At 39.9% G+C, this 20,689-nt stretch overlaps 1 protein-coding gene across 3 annotated transcripts in view; it reads right to left on the bottom strand.

Moving 5' to 3' along the window:
* The window catches only part of PDE1C (phosphodiesterase 1C), a gene marked incomplete at both ends in the record, with an annotated part of 402,224 nt that overhangs the window by 8,514 nt on the left and 373,021 nt on the right, over positions 1–20,689 (bottom strand). For all 3 annotated transcript variants that reach the window (XM_080932609.1, XM_080932610.1, XM_080932611.1), the window contains one exon: positions 9,047–9,115. In XM_080932609.1, the coding sequence (XP_080788735.1) occupies positions 9,047–9,115 (69 nt within the window). The remainder of the gene's footprint in view (positions 1–9,046; positions 9,116–20,689) is intronic.

The raw sequence follows: 20,689 nt of genomic DNA, 5'->3' as shown, positions 1-20,689 counted from the left end.
TTAGAGACTTCTTTACTCCATAACCTCCTCAGTCCTGCATGTCTACATTCTGGGTCATGTATAATGTGCACATGCATTTGTATTTCCTGATGTAACCTAGGACTGATAATAGCTGGTACAGAGAGATGTTTAAATGAGTAAACAAACTACTGTGTGCCACACCCAGCAACCTTCACAAATTCTGCCTTCTAAAAAGTAATGACTCGCTTCAGCTACGTATTTGCTGGCAGTGATGTTGGCATTGACAGAAGCCAGCATTTCTCCCTTCTGCGATGTCATCCTACCTAGAGTCACTGTCTATGACTTTTGGTTTGGGAAGGATGCTAGTGAATCAATCCATCCCACCACAAGCTTCAGGTCTACATCTGCAGTGGACATTTGCTATATATAAATACTGCAACCCTGCTTCTATCTGAAGGTCTTGCAGTAACATGGAAAGACACTGATGCAGAGTTCTTAGCCCCATCTCCTAACAAACCCTTGAAGGAGGCTGGAATGTCAGCTCTTCCCATATTCAAGCAACAGCAGTCTTAAATTACCGTTTCTACTCTAAGGAAAGAAAGCCTCCCTCAGGAAGCTGATTATTTGTTCCCCACTGTGACAGGTGGCGTTGTGCAAAGTCTTCTGCTTAATTTTTCTCATCAACATGTGACTGTGCCTTTTCACTTGATTATTTAGACTCAAAATGGAAATGTAAGGCTGATCAGTTAGCTGTGTGCCCCATGTCCATGCTAAACCATTTCAGAGGGTTCTGACAAGAAGTTATTAGTATTTGAACAGCTCTACTGCCACAGCAAGGCAGAAAAGGATGCTGCGAGTGAGCAATGGCGGCCAACTGTCCTGGGGAACTGAAAGTGAAAGTCAGTTGCATAACCAAAGGTCATTGGTCATTCCAGACTCACTTGAAAGAGTCCTTCACTCCAGGGATATGGACCTGAAAGTCCCAGGTGGGGAAATGAACTAAACCACCACGAAGAAGGCCAGTGTGTGAAAAGGTGGCTCCAAGTATGAAGTGGTTACCTTTAGTCTTTTCTTGTAACAAAACTCCCAGGAATGAGAACCGGCTTGCCAGTTGCCAATAATTACGTTGGGCAAGCTATTAAGGTATTCATGTCTCAGGTTCCTGAACTGTTGAAGAAGATGCTACTGCTAATGTCCTCAGAGAATTATCAGGGTTTAATATATGTTCCTAACACCATTTTCCCTGATGTCTCTAAATCTGAAATGTGTATAAAAGTACTTGTCTTTCAAAAGCTGTACTAAGTAGAGCAAAACTCACCAAATTGAAGTCAAATCCTTAATAACTTACAATACACGTAGATTTTGTTTGGGGAAAATAAATGTAAGCTTTCCACAATGTCTTCAGACCTTGGGGATGGTCAGCCCTCTTTCAAGGAAGTTTCTGGGTGATGTTATCCGTAGTCTCCTGTAACAGGACACACAATAATATCATTGGGAGATGGGTAGCATTTGGCCCAGAATCATTTTCTACAGCAGGCAGCAGAGTACAGAAGCAGAGCCATATCTACCGCAAGACTACTGCACATGCCGCAGTGTGTGCAAGGAGCAGTCAGCTAAATCTGTATTAGCAATGACTAAGTACTGTACCTGTCCTCTATGGTCACTCCAGGAGGCACCTGGGAAGCTGCTCAGAAGCCACTGCTTTAGATGGGTAACAGTTAAGGCTGGTGATTGTGGTAAAACTCTGAGCCATTCTTCAGGCAAGAGCCAACAGTTCCCCAGTTGTCCACCATGGATGTCCCCTGCCCCCAAACTCCATGAAATCTCCATTCATATCCCATTAGACAACACATAAAATAGGCTCTAGGAAAAAGCTATCTGCAGGTGGTTAGTCATTCCAGTGCAAGCGCTATTCAGGTTTAGATGTGCAAAGATTCCAGATAATGACCCCAAGCAGTTTTCTTGTGCTGCAGCTGAGGGATGATCCACTTAAATAACTACGAAACTGTATAGTCCTTTGATGAAATGATCATTGCAGACTTCTGACCAATAACTTCCAGAACTTCTACAAAGACTTAACTCCTCATCCAAACCATATCCATAGACTGGGAAGGGAAAATGTCCAGGTTCTTAGAGCACATGTTAAACTAGCAATGTGAATGAAAGTAAACACGGCCATTTGGAAAAATACAGCCATAGCTTTACATAAAGTCATTTTTAAAACACATGGAAAAATATAACAAAGTAAAGCTAACGAAATAAGTACATACACTCTCCATACAGTTTAGTAAGGTCAATGTTGTAAACATTTTTAAAGAGACTAAATAGGAGCTGGGGATGTGCTCAGTGGATAACATGCTGGCCACAAAAGCCTGAAGACCCGAGTTCAGACCACTAGGGTCAATGTGAAAAAAAGATGTGGTGGTTTATTCTTCTAAACCTAGTGTAAGGGGCGCCTCCAAAGGGATGTCTAGAACTTGGTGGTCAGCATTCCTAGCTCAGTTAATAAGTTCTAGGTACAATGAGAAAGTCTGTCTCAAAACATAACGTGGAAAGATGTAAAGAAAGGCCTCCGACATTAACTTTATCCACACAGGAGATAAACCACAGATAGAGCTTAGTATTTCTTCACCATTACATTCCCTTTAACAACCCAAAGCCATCACCTAAAGTATGTTTATCCCTGTGCATATGTGCTTGCATTACGTTTATAATCATAAAATAATATTTCTGCATGTTTTAAAAATAAGACAAATTATCTTAGGGGTTATTACCTTTTAGTGACTTGTTTTTCTTGCTCAACATCATGTAACAGACTATGTATAAGCAGTCTTGTAGAGAGTAGAGAATAATTACAACAAGAAGATGATTAGGTACCAGGTGTCATATGTGTACAGTAGAGTTACATAGAGATGGTCTCCAAAAACAACCAGCCGTGTATTTGAATGGAGCCTCCTTTGCCATACATAAATGTATTCGGGCCGTGATACCAACATATACTAATATACACATGTAAAAGTGGGTGGATCTGGTGCAATCATATCATTGCTGCAGTTGAAAAGCCAATTTAAATGGAAAACAATTAATCCATGATTGTTAACTATTTACACCTGGGGGCTTGGTTTGACACTCTCGGTTGTGTTCAAGTTGCCATTCCTCATTCTTAGCTGTTTCCTTTTTTCCCCTCTGTCTACTGCCTTCCTGCTTGATCAGTTTTTCATTTGGATGCCTGTTCCATCTTAGGTTATTGTGCCACAGTGACTGCTGGGTGACATATCAAGACCAAAACAAAACAAAACAAAAGCAAAACCCTGATGTTTCATGAGTATAGGCTTTGACTTATAAGATCTGAGTTCCAGGTAAAGACCCATTGCCTTAAGTCTGGACTGAAACTTCTTGTTTCATTTTCATTTGATGGTTTCAAAGCCCCTGGGCCACCCATGTCAGTTTTACCTTTGCGACCTAACACTTTTGTTGCAGGATGTTTGATCACACTGGGAACCAAGAGATTGTGCTATTTACCAAAGAAACCTGTCTCTAGTTGTAGTGTGACTCAGTCTTAGCACACACCCTTAATTCCTCTGGCTGGGATCTAGACACGCCTTTGATCACAAACAACAGAAAAGTTAGCTTGTAGATGGAAACACCCATATTTGAAATGGATGTCTAATTCAGAAGCACACAGAGTGAAGAATCATAGAAAGATTTGACAGAATGGGATATGCCATGTTCTCACTAGAAGAGAAGGAAAAGAGAGGCTACTTATGAGAGAAGAATGCAAAGAAAGAAAAGGAGAAGAGGCAGTTTTACTGAGAGAGATAAATAGAGAGAGAGAGAGAGAGAGAGAGAGAGAGAGAGAGAGAGAGAGAGAGAGAGAGCGAGCAAACAAGACACAGGTGAAGACAGAACCAGACAGAGAATGAGAAGTCAGAAGATTAGAACAAATTACAACAGTGAGTTTGAGGTCAAGCAGAGCAAAAAAGTCAGATGCCAAGAGAAAAGACAGATTGAATCAGTTTGGAGGCAGAACAGCTGAGTTGAATCAGTCAGCCAGAGGCCAGAAAGAAGAAGGAAGGGGTGATCTTATTTAGCAAGCAAGTCTCAGAGACTGAAATCATTCTAGTCCTAGATTAGATTTTATGGAGGGGAGAAGCTTCCAGGACTAGGCCTAAGTCACCAGAGGGAGGCAGTGAGCGTCTGAGATAACAATTACATTAGAAGAATAAGATAGCTTTACATACTTCCCACTGTCCTATTGTAGATTAGGCTCCAAGACATGGAAGTGGGGAGGGCCCAAAAGTTCAGTTCACAAAAATATTACGCATTATGTTCTAATTATTTCACTGGTAATCTTTCAGAAAAATCCATTTAGAAAAATCACAAAATTTCCCAGTTCTTCCCAAAGAAAAAGAAGACATTAGTATCTACAATTCTACGTTGCCATGGCTTCGGGTAGTTTTACTTTCCTGTCTGACCACAGTATTTCTATAGTCACATACACTTATTAACATGTATGCTGCCATCCTACCTTCCTTCTTTCTAATATGTTCCCCTTAATGCTTTTAGCAATGACTTAAGAGTAGCCCATTCTGTAACTGTCTGCACTGCTCACCTCCACTCAGTACTAATGTTTCCCCTTGCATGTAGACGGCAAATATCTTCATTGCCTTCTGGTATCTACTGTAGCCAGTGATGATTTGATGCCCGGTGGTTGGCAGCTGGTACTGGTAGCTTCCCTGAACATAACCAATCATAGCACTTAAGGTTTTCTCATCCTTGAGGTCATTTTGGAAACTCTCTTACAAAGTCTTTAAGTATGCACTTGGTGGCTGCTGTTGTTTTAGTTCTGTTTGAATTAAGGTCTGTTAAATGTTGCTTTCCTATTGTCCTGCCTGTCCTGAAGGAAACACAGTCCTTTCTCTATCTTTTACACTTTCATTTTTTCATCAAATGGTACATTATTTACTATAGAACTCACCTTTTGGTAGATGCCTCTTGTGGTTTTTTATGTATTACGTAATCATTACCATCATCTAAATTATGAGTTTTATCACCTCAAAAATAAAAATTCTTATGCCCTTGAAAAGTCATCCCCATGCTCCTCCATATGCAGCATATACCATCAGTACCCAACTCAAGTCTCTTGGAATATTTTATACAAACAGAATCACTGACATGTAGATTTTGTGTCTGGCTTCTACTAAGAGAAGTGATCTCAAGAATCTTCAGTAGGTATCAGCATTTCATTCATTTGGAATGGATGTGACATTTTGCTAATATATTCTTCAGTTTCTGGGAAGGTGGGTGGTTTCTGCATTAGACTATTATGGAAAATTTACTGTGAATATGTGAGAACAAATTTTCCTATGAAAATTGCTTTCAGTTCCCTTGCGCACGAATCCAGAATTGCTGGGCCATTTGACGACATAAAAGATTTTCTTTTGCTTTGAGACTAGGTTTTTCTATGCAGCCTCAGCTAGCTGGAACTTGCTATGGAGTCTAGGTAACTGTCCAACACTTGGTCTCCCTTTCTCTGCCCGAAAGATGCCAACTAGCATGGGCCAAGACTTTTGGACACATTTAACTTTTTAAGAAACTGTAACAGTTTCCCAAAGAGCTCCCATCCATTCCTGCCAGCTCTGTGGAGAGATTCCACTTTCTCCTCGTCTTCATATAAATGTTAGTATTTATCTTTTTTTCTGTCACCCACTACATTTGAAGTCAGATCCCACTGACTTTGAATTGTATATCTCTGACTAAGGATCTGTCTATACATTCATTGGTCCTTTATAGACCTGAGGCCAACTCCTCTTCTTCTCTTTGTCCATTTGTGAGTTTAGCTCTTTGACTGTTGAGCTTCTGAAGTTTATTATAGGTTCTAGAAACTAACCCCTACTCAAACATATTATTTGCCAATATTTTCCCATTGTTCAATTTGCCTTTAAACACAGTTGGTAGTATCGATTGGTTGCCCAAATGTCTACTATTTTGATGAGGCCCAATTTAACTGCCACTTCTTATGTTATCTCTGGAATTCCCGTCTTCTGTGCTTCCTTCCATTTTGCCTGCTGCCTGTGATAGTTCTGCATCCTGTCTGGGGTTTGTAGTTATTTTCATTCGATCCCTTAAATATTCTGTCAGGGTAGGGCTTATGATGATGCTTTGCTTCTAACGTCATATTTGGAGAATTAGAGATTTACTTCCAGTGTTAGCCTTGTACAGTAAGAAAGCACATTACTGCCTGCCAAATGCTCCAGGTCAGTAGCTCAGGCCAGAGCTTCAAACAAAGGCCAGCGGTAGGGATTTTACCTTTCTTGTCCTTGTTCTGTATTCTGACTATGTTCCTATTATATCAGGCCTGCATCCCAAAAGGTTTTTTTTTTTTTTTTTTTTTTTTTTTTTTTACTACCCTTTGGACCTTTTGGGCTGTGGAGCACAGCTGTTCCACAACATCAATCCTGTGGTACAGTTCCTTTAGTTTCTGCTTCCCAGGGTTGTTTCATTTTTCTTACACTGTCTTTCAAGACTTAATTCATTTTTCTCTTTTGTCCATCTCAGCATGTGTTTGGAGCAGAGGTGTATAATAATCAAGGAATGACCATCTCAGGTTACCCTGGCCAAAAGTCACAAGACCAGTTTCATCACTTAATGACTGAATCAAGTGGCTTGTGGCTGATTGATGTGCCCATACTCTATATCTTAAGAATGGTGTTAAAGCCTAAATCTTAAACTCTTCAGCTGTGTTCATTCAAATAACTGCATGATCCATGCCTTTTAAAGCTACTGTTTGTTGGTGATAGTTAAGAATTTTCTATAATACAGCTGTGGTAGTATCAACAGCTCCTCTAAAGTAGAGCTTGAGAAGACATCAGCCAGATCTGAGTAGGTGGCCATAATACCATCTGAGCAAGAAGGAGGAAACATGCATAGTTCTTGAGGAAGAAAAGAGACCTAAGAGAGCAGATGATTATAATTAGCAAGTTGGAGGCATCTGCTAAAAGAGCAATTGTGTCCTGCATTTTGAGAAGGGCCTACTCTATTTCATAAACTTCATAGATAGATGGTCAGAACTTAGAAGGCCAGACCTTGGAACAAGTAATCTTGAGCGTGCTCACTCACTCACTTGCAGAAGCTTTGTGGAATGGGCATTCACTTAACGCTTTGGCAATCTGGGGTCATAAAGTAGAAAGATGGGCTTCGCCATAAAAAAAGCTATCAACAGGTAAAAAGCACTTTAAAGAAAATCACTGTCATGCAATAGTAATTTTACCCAGATGGTTTAGAGAAAGCTGCAAAGAGAAATAAGCCAAGGTAAACTAGTTTTAAGAAGTCACAGAAGCAAGAAAACTCAAGGTTTCTTATTAAGACAATGATGGAATCAACAGGTCAGGCCTGTGCATGGAGCTACAGATCAGGAAGTGAAATACCAGGTCAATGTGGACTAAGTTTAATTTATCAGGAATACTACTGATTGTAAAGTATTATTTCACCTACAAGCAAGAAAAAATGTTAATGAAATTATTACACATCGTAGATTACAAACAAGCCTAATTTTAGAGGGATTAAAATCAAATACAAGACTATCTGCTTCTTACAATGGTTGAAATATAGTAATTCCCCAAAGCAGAAACCTAAAAGATAATTTCACATTAGTGAACAGGTATTTGTAAGAAGATAAAGGCAAAGAAAGTAAGGCAAATAAAATATGGATGAAATGTCATTTTCCTGTCAAAGTAGTGGAACATAATATTTAGAATTGGCAAAAAGCAAAGTGTGCATATTAATAAATTAATTATAATATATAAAATTAATATTATTAAAAGGAATCTTGACAAGAGTCTTAAGTACCTACACATTCTTAAGCCAGGATTTCTAATGCAGGAATATCCCTCACTCCACACTTAGACTCCAAATATTTACAGACAAGCTTGTAACATGAGTATAAGAATAAAAGTTGTCCTTACACATATAAGTAAACTAATCATAGTCACATTAGCCAATTATTAAGATACTAGTTAACTTACTAACATGTAGAAGACATTTCAAAGGGGAGAAAACAAAATTCTGTATAAGATAGAGATTTAATTCAAGAAACAATGTGTATAAAGACCTAGAAGGAGAGGGAATCTTAGTTAACAGATAACATTAGCAATAAACAACATTTTTTCTCCTATAGTCTTCCTTATTTTTATAAAAGGGTTTACAATGACTTTGTTTACCTTTTATAATTCCTCTTAATCTAAACAAATCCCAGTATAGTTAAACTTGTGAAAGGGTGTGTGAAGCTACACATGCCAAGTTACTGTTCAGGGGACTGTCCAGGAAGAGCAGAAGGCATTAGTCTTCCCTTGCACCTACATATGAGCATCTTGGGAAAATATTTTCCTAAGAGATTCTAGAATGGAGTTGGGTCATATTGCCTGCCATATTTGTAATTGTGTGCCTGCCATTGGCACTGTGTCAGGGAGTACTAAGGTTAGAACTGTCAGAAAGAGAGAGAAGTGGATGAGAAAAGTAAAATCCAAGACAAAGAGGCACAGATGAGGTTGAAATGTTAAGCTATCTATCTGTCTGTCTGTCTATCTGTCTGTCTGTCTGTCTGTCTCTCTCTCTCTCTCTCTCTCTCTCTCTCTCTCTCTCTCTGTCTGTCTCTCTGTCTTTCTATCTATTCATCTCATCACATCCATCCATCTACCTACCTGTCTATCTACCTACCCATCCATGACCCCTCTTTCTCTATCTCTGTCTGTCTATCTATCTATCTAAATGTTCTTTTTTCTTTGTTTCTTTGTTTGTTTGTTTCTTTCTTTCTTTCTTTCTTTCTCTGCCCATTCACTTCCTCTAAACTACCTGACTCTCAGCAGTAGATATAGCCTGCACAAAAAAAGAGCACAGTTCCACTGTGTCCATTGTTGAGAAGATTGTATGGGAAACAGCATGGCCACATCTGGAAGAAACTCACAACACTCCCTGATGAGGTGGACCTGAACAGAGGCTCTACTGCAGCTGCTGCTCTCAGCTCTTGAAACACTAGTGATTTCTGTTGTGTGTGGTCATCGAGATAATAGGGCAATGTCATACCTACCTGGCAAGGTAACGCGACTTGTGGAACTAGTGCTTGGAGCAGGTGAGCCATGAGAACGCTTCTTGGTACCTATGAATAGGAAAAGGAAGATAAGAAAAGTATAATATGGGTTAGCTTGGACTGGCAAATGTTCATCTGATGTAAAAGTCTGGGCCAAAAATAACATGTAGAATATAGCTGGTCAAGGTTACAGGCATGTATTCAACGACACAAAAAATCCAGAAGTTCAGCTTATGTCTTTGTGGGATTATACTTAGTACATCTTATCTTGACTCTTGAGTAGGACACCTCAGTATTAGTAGAGAATATTCCTAAGTATGTAGTTACAAAAAACACCTATTTCAGTGTCCTAGATTGGAGACTATAATAGTTTGAAGCTCCACGTAGTTATAATGTGTATGTAGGGTGGGAATCAGCAGTTGGAAATGGAAAGTTTGAAATTTAGAACTAAAGAATGTTTTAGCTACAGCCTTTTCCTGGAATTGGATCTGGAATGGGATCTGTCAAAGTCTCAGATCTTCACCTGGAAATGAGTAAATTATCAACTTATTCAAGTTTTCTGTGAGTTAGGGTGTGTGAGCACTTTCAGAAACTGAGGAAAAACACTGATGCTATGTTAATGGGGTCCTGGAGCTTCCAGCAGATGGTGACTAACTATCATTGGGGAAGTCAGTATCTTTATTCATGTAAACAAGTGAATGCATCATGAAGAAATGAATAGACAGCCTCCAGGATGAGGTTACAAAAGAAAAAGAAAAAAGAAGAAAACCAAAGGAACAAAGCAAAGGAAGACAAACTTGTTCAGTAAAGAAGCACATTTCTCAGATGCATACATCTTACACATGCACATACATGTATCTATCTATCTATCTATCTATCTATCTATCTATCTATATATATATATATATATATATAATATATAAACGTATCAAGTAATATAGACAATCTATGTACACGTATTTAGTGATAAATACTATTTGCTTAGTTGGTTTTTGTTGTTGTTGTTACTTCATTATATCATCCATATTGAGGAAAAAGAAGCACGGAAGCCATAACTCAACAGCAACACATATGATAATCCCTTCATCAAGCTGGTAGAAATGAAAGAAAATGGTTCTTATTGGTTGAACCATACAGTGTTTCACTTTGTAAGTCATGCTAGCCCAGTATGCTTTTATCTTAGTCTCCTGATAATTGTGTTACAGTCATGTGAGGCCAGAAAAAAAAATTAAGCAAAGAATATACATGAGCCAATGCCATTGCTATTATGAGTTCCCGCAATTGCCCAGTATGTTATTACTTTTCTATTGCTGTAACATAACACCATAACTAAGGCAGCTTATAAAGAAAGTATTTAATTTATCTTATGATTTTAGAGAACTCGAGTCCATGATGATAGAACAAAGATATGACAACAGAAATAGTTGAGAATTCACATCTCAATTCTCAAGTAGAAGGTAGAAAATAAACCCTGAGAATGACACAAGGCCTTAGAACCCTCAAAGCACTCCACAGGGACACACCTCCTCCAACAAGGCCACATTTCTTACTTCTTCCTAAGCAGTTTCACAAACCACACATTTAAACAAACGGAACCACTGTCATTCAAACTACCACATCCAAACCATTAGTAAAGCCATATGCAAAGAACTGGGGTGCCTAAAAATTGTGCTAATGGACTAAACCCTGTTATCATCATCCAGGTAAAGATAACAAGAATGATCAGCATCAGAGAAAGTATGAACAAAGAACTAGAGATGTGTGGGTAAGCAGTGAGGTTTTCCTACCTTAGAGTCTCCTGGTATAGTGCAGAGACATAGCTTCTGTATGGTGTAGAGACATAGCTTCTGCACAATACAAGGGACTGTATTTTTTCCCTCTCCCTCAACTTTCCCAAGATCCTCACACATCCAATAGTGTCTCTTCCTCACCCACTTCCCATCTTTCACCCTTCCTCTCTCTAAAAAGAAACAAATCAAGTATCATGGAGTCCAATTGCATTGATTAACTACTCTGAGCATGAGGCTTGCCCTAGAGTGTGATTGATATATCCCATGTCACTCCACTGAAGACAACTGCTTTTTCCTTTTCCAACAGCTATCAATTACCTAGAGGTAGGACAAAGAGAAGCCCCCATTGATGCTCTTCTATGCTGAGATTTTTTGTCTTGCCTTAGTTTGTACAGGTCTTGTGCATGGTGTCACGATCTCTGTGAGTGCAAATGGGCATCAGTTCTATTATGTCTAAACATTTTTCCCCTTGATGTTGTCCATAATCTCTGGCTTTTACGGTCTCTTCCACATTGATTTCTTGACGGGGAGGTGTGATTAAGACATTCCATTTAGGGCTAAGTGCTCAAATTCTTTCAGTTTGTACCTGTCCAGCTGTGAGACTGTGTTAATTGCCTGTGAGAAGATGTTTCTCTGATGAGGGTTGAGTAATACACTGATATATAGGTACAACAATGTATCTTTAAGAGTTGTTTTATTTTCACTTAGTAGAATAACAGTAGCTAGTTTTTGCAGCACAGTCTCTACTACCCCAACCCCTGCCCTGGGTAGCTTAGCCTATTGTATACCAAGACGGTGTGGAGAGAGGGAAACTTTATCCATTGTAGGTGAGTGCAGTACAGGATCTCCACCAGCAATGAGTGCACAGGCAAAAACCACACCTGGGAACAGCTTTGGAGAACTGGTTTGTTTATTCAGTGTGTGTGTGTGTGTGTGTGTGAAAATGGTATTTATGTCCCTGGGAAGATGGCCAGAATCTCTGGGGCAAGGTTTATGTGGCCCTGTCCATTGGCCTGGGGCAGTGGTATAAGATAATGCTTTTTCTAATTATTCAGAGGCTGTCAGGTGAAGGAGGAGAAACCCCTATACTATACGGTCAAACAAGGAATGAAGCCTGGTAACTGTCCGGGTAATAAATTCGTGCTAGGTTAGATGATGGTGCAGCTGGCTTTATGGTGCCAGTTTGGGAGTGGGGAGGGAGCCAACTCCTGCTGTCCTCATATTTGAGATATCTAGGATTGAAGCTTCTTGGACTTTCCTCCATAGGCCTGGCCAGTCATTAAGGTCCAACAAGTTTTTTCCCGATGTTTCATGTCCTATCTAGTTTTGAGTTCTTGGCTTCATTACAATGTCAAGTATTTGTTCTATATCATAGAGTGGGCCTGGATGGCTACTCACATAACATTCATGCCCCTGTTGTAACAGTGGACATATCCTTCAGGCATGATCAGACAAAACAGTGCGTAGTTTCCTTTATCTTTTCCCCTTGTTGAGGCAACTTCAGACTTAACTAGAATTTGATCTTCTTGATGGAAAAGTTTATGTAAAATTGCCTTTCTCTATTTAAATAACACACAGTCAAGCTGCCCTGGCTAACTTAGCTTCTATTAAAATACCTACCTTTGTAAACCTCCATCTTCAGCTAACTACTTATCTTAACATCTGTTAAACTGCTTGCTTACACAAAACCTCTTCCTGAAGCTGCAGAATTAAAAATACCAAGATACAGTTTCATCTTTAAAAGCCCCTTGTTCTAAATACTTGGGGATACACTTAGATTCTGTATACCTGTGTATAGTCCCAGCTGGTTGAGATAAATACTTTCAGTTGGCTATAAACTATGTCTGAGTGGTTATTTCTGGTGGAATTCACATAATACTGGCAGATCATTGTTGTAGCTTGAAGGGTAAGATATGTGGGTGAGATTAATAATTACTTTTCTCTTCTAGCAGCATGTATAACACCTTTCATCACTATGAATGGCAGTCAGTAGAGATGAAACTTCTGGTTGATTTCTCCATGTTCTGTAATTTAAATATTCGGTGTCTTCATCAACAGGGTCTTAGCATCAGGTTGTGGAGAGTAACCAATAGTTTTGACAATAACCTTTTATGTTTCAGGTGTTTGTGAGACCCCTTTAGTCATGAATTCAAATGGTGTAACCTATTCATGTTACTGGTGGTTTTAATTGGTAGGATATGATAGGTTTCTCACCCTATTATATGCTAGGACAGCCTCAGGCTGTTGTTCATTGGCATCTCACCTCTCTCCCAAACTCTGTCTCATAGTAGTAAGCTGGAGAAATCAGGAACTGCAAACTTGTTCAGCCCGTTTTCCTGGAACCCTCCCTTTAGAGGGCCTGACCTTCTAACATGGCCCTTAAAAGCTTTCTTTTTCCTACAAAGGTCAACAGCAACTTTTTTCCAAGCAGCAAGTAACCCTGGGCATAGCTAGACATGCTGTGTAATTCTTGCCCAGCCTCAGACATGGCTCATCGGGAAACCTTACCTCCAGAGTGACAATAAGTGGACCGACACAGCAGGGAGAGGAAAGTAAGAACCAGGATCCAACTGCATGATAAGACTGAGCACATCCTTTTTTGGAATGTTTAAGACTTTGGAAGTTTGGATTTTGTGGTGATTTAAATATGTTTGGCTCAGGAGTGGCACTATTAGGAGGTTGTAGCCTTGGTGGAGAACATGTGTCATTGTAAGCATGGGTTTTAACCCTTCTCCTAGCTGCTTAATGACCTTCAGAGGAAAATGTAGAACTCACAGACTCTCCTTCACCATGCCTGCCTGAATGCTGCCATACTCCCACCTTGATGATCATAGACTGAACCTCTGAACCTGTAACCTAGCCCCAATCAAATGTTGTCCTTATATGAGTTGCCTTGGTTATGATGTCTCTTCACAGCAATGCAAACCCTAACAAAGATATGCATGAAAAGCAGTTGAATGCTATAAGCAGAACTTAATGGGCCATCATGTAGGAGCTTGGAAGACAGTAATGCTGAGAGCAATGTGGATGATGGAAGCCCAGTTCAAGAAGTTTCAGATGAGTATATTATCAGCTAGATGAGTATATTATTAGGCTAGAAACCTTTATGATATTTTGGCAAAGCATGTGGCTGTTTTCTCTTAAAAACCTGCTGGAGGCTAAATTGAAGACTTTTGGATTAAATTTCTTAGCAGAGGAGATTTCAAGATTGCCTAGTATTCACGTTGCCATGTGGTTATTACTGATTACGTTTATGCTGATCTACAATGAAAAAGAGCTAACAGGGTAAAAAGAAATACAACATGCAGAGTTTGAGGAGAATTGACCAGGAAATTTAATGTTTGAGATAAGTTTGTGCTCAACAAGATAAAAAACTTTTAAAAAAAATCTGGTACAAAATGGAATAAAGAAAGAAGTGCCCTAAGGGAAGGACCCCCCTTCAACTAAGCTTCCAACTTATAACAAGAAGCCTAAAGAATTAAAGTAAAGCTTATGCAACAAAGGAAAGTACCAATAAATCAAAGTTTATGCAAATATATGCAGGGGGCTGAGTTCTATCCTAGACAAGCAGAACTGAGCAGATTCCAGCCATGTATTTCTGAGTGTAGAGTCAAGGAAGCCAGAATAAAGAGGCTGTAGACTCTACCTCTGCAGTCAAAGAAAGCCACCGACTGAAGACAGGCTTGTGGAAGCGGTCCCTTGCATGCAGGATTGGAGAGGCCATGGCATTTGAGCCCTTTAAACAAGAATGAGGTATTGGTAGGATGGGCTTGCTTCCTGCTGTCTATGTACCAGGATATAAAGCTCTTAACTGTGGCTCCAGTGCCATACCTGCCTGCTTCCTGCCATGATGGTCAAGTCATAAACTCTACTACCCTCTGGAAGCCACATTGAATTCTTGCTCTTATAAAAAGTTACCTTGGTCATGGTGTCTCTTCACACATATATGTTAGGCTGGTTGTCCAGCAAGGCCCCGAGTTCCACCTATCTTCGCCTTTCAAGCACCAGGATTAAATGCACCACCCTACCCAGATTTTCTTTAATGTGGGTTCTGAGAATGAAACTCTTGTGATTATGTTCTCAATGTGAACACTTTACCAACGATGTGCGCCATCTTTCCAGCATTTATTCTGCTTTCTTAATTCAAAGAGTATAAGTCAATTTATGAATCTTTAGAATTCTCAAACACTTTTATAAGTAGGCAAGACATACAAAAGAATAAACGAGTGAGTACATTGTAACAGACTTTATTTCATTCTTGTCAACTATTAAGCGTGAAAACCATCAATTTCAGGATAAAATTTTGAGGGTCAGGTAAAAGTACTCATGCAAGAGTGCTGTGTGAACACTGGGGTGTAATAGTGTTTGTTAGTGTTTGGTTTTTATTCTAATGAAAGTGTGTGTGTGTGTGTGTGTGTGTGTGTGTGTGTGTGTGTGTGTGTTCATCAGTGCTAATAATGCCATGCATATACACACATAGAAATATGTCATCTTTGGAAAAGAGAATTTTCAGCCAAGAATTAAATTGTCCTTGATCTACAGTGAATGTTTAGACAGTAAACAACCTAATCTGTCAGCTTGGGGCAGAAATGTCACCAGGGCAACTCATGAGACTGGTGTCTTATGACAAATGAATAGCTTTCAGATATTTCAAATTAATGTCCTTGAATCCTTCAGGTGAACGGCATTGAATCAAATTATTCTGGAAACCGAAAATGGGGAGGAGATGAAAGTGACAGACAAGGCTGCCACTTACAAGGTGAACACACATTCATAAGACAGGACGGCCTGAGGTTAGTGAGAATCCCCAATGATTTGTGACTTAACTCAAACGACTCATTTCCCTTCTACAAGGATGTGTAGCCCAAGCACAAGCCCAAGGAGAAAGGAATGATTTAAGTGCCCTGTGAGTCCAAACATCAACCTTATGAACAGTACTGTTATAAATACAACCTACAGGCCAGCATGGGTGTAGAAAGGCCACGATAAAAAAAGATGTTGGCATAGAAGGCATTTTAAATCTATTTGTTTGAGCATGTAATAAATGCCTGCTCTTATAATAGTCATGTCTTTCTGGCCCCTGTTTCTAAGTAGATCTGCCGACATTGCTGTGTCCTATGCGGCTCATGGTAGTAGGCTGATCACTCGTGTCTTTTTAGATCCTAAAAGAAATAGCATCCAGTCCTTCTTCCTTAAGGAATCACTGAAAGTTTGGAAGATTTCAAACCATGCTTCCCGAAGGCTTGTCCTCCAGCAATGAATGCATGCCCAGAGTTCATGCTTGCAGTATATTTTGCGACACTACACCATCAGTTCTGTTTGCTGTGGTAAGACTTATCTGCTCTTCACAGGGTATGAAAAATAAGAGCTCTTCACACATTAACATTGTATGCTGCTGAAATGTTGCTCTTTTATATTTGGATGTGCTTAGATATTGGACACCCCCTCCCAGTATGTGCAACTTTTAACCCCATAACTGAACATCTAACAACTTGTCCAGTAAGGATATCCTTAAACGTGACAAACCTGATACATAGACAGATTATTTGGAATACAAATGCTAAAATAAAAACATTCAACCTCATTGATCAAGAGCAGAGGTGTTTAAGTAAACTGTAGTAGAGTTACACTATGAAATGCAGTATGCTTGCATTTACAAGGAGGCTTAAAAAACAGGATAATGCCTACACACCAATATTATATGAGTCATGATGATAACTTAAGTACACTGTATGGACTTAACTCTGCATACCCAGTTTACACACAGTAAAGTATGCACAGTCAAAGCCATTAAGGAAACAGTGAAATACCAGCAGTGATTAATTGTGGGGTGGGGCAGTACAAGTGACTGTAAGTTCTTATCAATGATCTGATAACAGCAGTTTCATTATAAAACTACCAGATCCCACAAGGGAGAAGTGCATAGCTAATGGCTATAATTTATAAGGCAGGTAGTAATACAGCAGAGTTCCTGTGTAAGAATAATATGCAGCGCCACACTGAGTAGTAATTGTGTGGTACACTATACTACCACAAAGGGGCGCCTCCTCGTGGCTGCTTTGAAGTTAGTAGCTGGGTACAGATCTAAGGACAATAAATGGCTTGTGTCCTCATAGACAAGGATATTGAGCAAACTAATGCTACTCTATCTGAAAGGGCAGGGAAGCATTTCCAAGAACAGGGGAAGAAAAATGTTTAGAATTCAAAAGCTGGTATTCAGGATTACAATACCATTGTCCTAAGTAAAAAATAACTTGGAAGTCGACCCAACTCTAGGACAACAACCTTAGCTTCTGATAACCCATTTAACACAACCTTCACCCTCATGCAGATTACACAAACATGGCAGTTATGTTCTGTGAATAACCTCGACTGTGTAGTAAAGGTGGTTGTTACAAAAGCATTACCCAGGATTTGGGAGAATGAGAATAATGGAGGGTAGAGAGGGTTCTGGCAGCCCCAGATTCGGCATAGAGTGTGGACAACAACCACTACAAGAAAAACACAGCCATCTCTCTTTGTTTCAAATTCCAATGAAGAGGTTAACTAATGTTTTTATTTGACAATTAGAGGAACATACAATAATTTAGCACTAGATGCTAGGGGGATTTTACATGAAAGGTTATCAGGCTCTTTTGTGCAATAAGGATTTACAATAAACATAGTTTTAATTTTTTTAACAGCAGTTTGGCACTCTCTGTTTTACATGAATCCCATGCGTCGACATTGCATTTGGAGGTGTGATGCTACAATGTGTGAACAACATTTAGCATGAAGCGACAGCACCATAGGGGACAGAACATGTTTCCTTAGGACGGATGGTCATTTCCTTGCTCTGCAGTGGATACACGGAAGCTGCAGCCTGCCTTATGTCTGCCCGAGACTCATTTACATCATGGAAGTACAGGATATTGTGCCACAAAAGCAAGACAAGCCATTTTCCATCTTTATTTCTGGAATGGCATCTGCAGTATCCAAACATACATTTCTTACTCCTACCCAACTAGGTTGGTGGCACAACCTGGAAGAAGACTGGAAGACTGGCAGCCTTCCTTCTTCAGAGTTCTGCCAAATGTTCTTGATTCCATTTCAGACACATGCCATAAACCTGTCTGGATCTGAACAGCAGCAAAGTCTAAGGCTTAGGAAGAGTTCCCACCTTCCATTCCCATACAGCCAGGACCAAGGTGGCTCCCTATGAGAAATGAGTGAGACTACAGACTTATGGTGAGAAAATCCTTGTAACAGAAAAAAAAAAAAAATGTCCTACAATCAAGGAAGACAAAACATTGGATTAACCTAGAAGTGATTCACCTTGCTTTGGATAATTTCCTCCCATTCTGGTTTTCCTGTCTTTGCTTCCCTTTAGCAATCGATCCCTTCCTCTGAATATAGCTCCACTTTACTTTAAACACTTAACAGTTCCTCATTTGGATTACACTAGAAAAGGTGCCCCCCGACCCCTGTTATTTTCTGTTTCTCTGTGCTCAAATGATATTGCAAGTAGCATGGCTTATCTGGGCAGAAACCACGGAAGAGACTTGGGAAATGACAGAAAATGTGAGACATGAAAGAAACCACAAAGGGAAGGGCATGAAGCAGGGAGAGGATACTTCAAAAGTGAAACCAGGGTGTCACGATACAGGGGACCACAAGAGCTAAGACAACCCGAGCCAAGATCTACAAATGAAAATAGCAAAAATATTTTAAAATCTTACAGCATATAAAATTGTATAAAATAGCATCAAAACAAGAAGAAAACAACAACAAACAAAGGAATTCTCTACAGTCTGTTTTTAGAATCCATCACCGGATGATATGTATGGCTGTAGATTTTCACCATAAAGCTATATATGTATTAATGTGTGACCATCATGTATATCATCACACAAATCACTCATATATCTATTTGAAGACAGGGGTAGCAGTATACAAAGCCCCCTCCCTAGTGTAGAGCACACAAGAAGAGAAGATCTAAGGAGAAGTATGTCTCCTGAGCACTTACATAAAAGCTATTCCAGTCCCAGGGCTTCAGAGAGCTCTCCACTGGGTGCTTTTGCAAGTGTAGACATCAGTTCCCATAAGGAGTGAGTACACAAGAGAGCCTCAGAGGCAATGGCTGAGCCTGAGCACTCCACAAAAGATGCCATGTAGTGACACTGACTGTGGACTGTTATAGTCAGCAGTCACCCAGAAGGTAGAGGAACCCCCCCCCCCCCAGGAGAGAAACTAGGTAAGTGTGTTCTTGATGAGCTGAAAGGTCTCACCATTCTAGTGTTTCAGACTCTGGAATGGCCACTTAGTTTGGGAACAGGTGTATCAGGGAAACCTGCCCCTGCGAGTGTTAATCCACTTCCACTTGAACAAAAGCTGGAATCAATGCTAATTCATCTCTAATATGTATGCCAATATTTTAAGTGAAAATGGGAAACAGAGCTGATCTGAGAAGACAATCAGGACTTACTCTCTAAACCTGACCATGGAACTTCTCAGTCCAGGTCTCCTGCTGCCCCTCGCTATTGTTTCCTGAGAAAACAAATTCTTAAATAAAGCTAGTTTTGCTCATCACAGGAGATCTTCTGGATGACACATTCCGCAGACAAATGTTCAGTGAGAACCTCCCATTTTTCTCACCTCACTCACAGTTGTTAAACATTCCAGTAAAATCAGTAGATGGCCCTGGTTACATCCTGACTCCAGGGCCACCTCTGTGCCCACCAGCATTCTGCTTGGACATAGGATAATGAGTCTCCTGGTTTCACAGGAGCATCATCGCTGTTCATCACTGGCAGCTCATTATGTTCTCCTTCTCAGTGATAATGAGGCCTTTAATCATGGATCGCTGTTGATGGATTCCAAGTACAATTTTCCATTTGTTCAAGAATGAAAACCAATATAATCTCGTTATTGAAACATTATATTCAATAACGCTCAGCTTCACTGCAGCTGGGCATTGTGCCCACCACAGGGGCAGAGCAGCCCCTGCAGTGGTTTCTCCTGCTGCCTGGATAGTATTTCCTATTTGTTCCAAGAAAGTCCAAGTTTCGACTTGGATTCTAAGCAGAGTCATGAGTGTTTCATGCAGGTCTGTGGTATCATCCCTCTTGGTTCAGTCTCTGCAGAACTTCATTTCATTGGTTGGATTTGTTGTTGTTGCTCTTTCTCAAATTTAAAGGCCACAGAAAATATTTTAATCTACTCTCATGCACTTGTTAGCTCTAACAATTGCCCCAAATAACCTGCTGTTTCCTTTCTCTTGTGGTAAACTATTGGTGTAACTAAAGTATGTCTGCCTTTACCCAGGATGTAAGTCTCACGGATACAGCCATATGGGAAGAGGAGAGGTGGAATGTGTTGTAAAAGAAATTTGAACTTTGTCGGAATTGAAAAGGGACAATGAGAGTCCACCTGACAGTTCTCCCATGCTTCCTGGGTGTTGGCTGGGTGCCAGGCACTACGACAGACCTGGCCTCTAATTCCTGCAGTGTGGGTGGGCATCTCAGAGTTAGAACAAAGTGTCTGACTGGGAATAAAGGTCCCCCCACCAATCCCTTTTATTTGGAAAATTATGCTATACTCAAACTTTCAGTCCTAGAATTTACTCTGTCTCATCATGAGAAAGGATTTCCTAGCTTTTATTAATTCTTTTCCTCACACCCATTGTAAGAACACTGTAAAATGTGTCTCATTATCGGGATCTCTACTCACACATTAACAAACACCAGAGGAAGATATACATTATTTGTCTATCTATCCATCTATCCTCCTACCAACTCATTAAGTCTATATAAGGAAAAGTTCTCAATGAGAGAAGAGAGTTCAGGTTCCCAAATGCCAGGATGTGGAGCACAAA

This window comes from Micromys minutus (assembly GCF_963924665.1).
Source record: "Micromys minutus genome assembly, chromosome: 18".
NCBI lineage: Eukaryota > Metazoa > Chordata > Mammalia > Rodentia > Muridae > Micromys > Micromys minutus.
The sequence above is the reverse complement of the archived record's forward strand: the minus strand, read 5'-3'. Positions and strand labels throughout refer to the sequence as shown.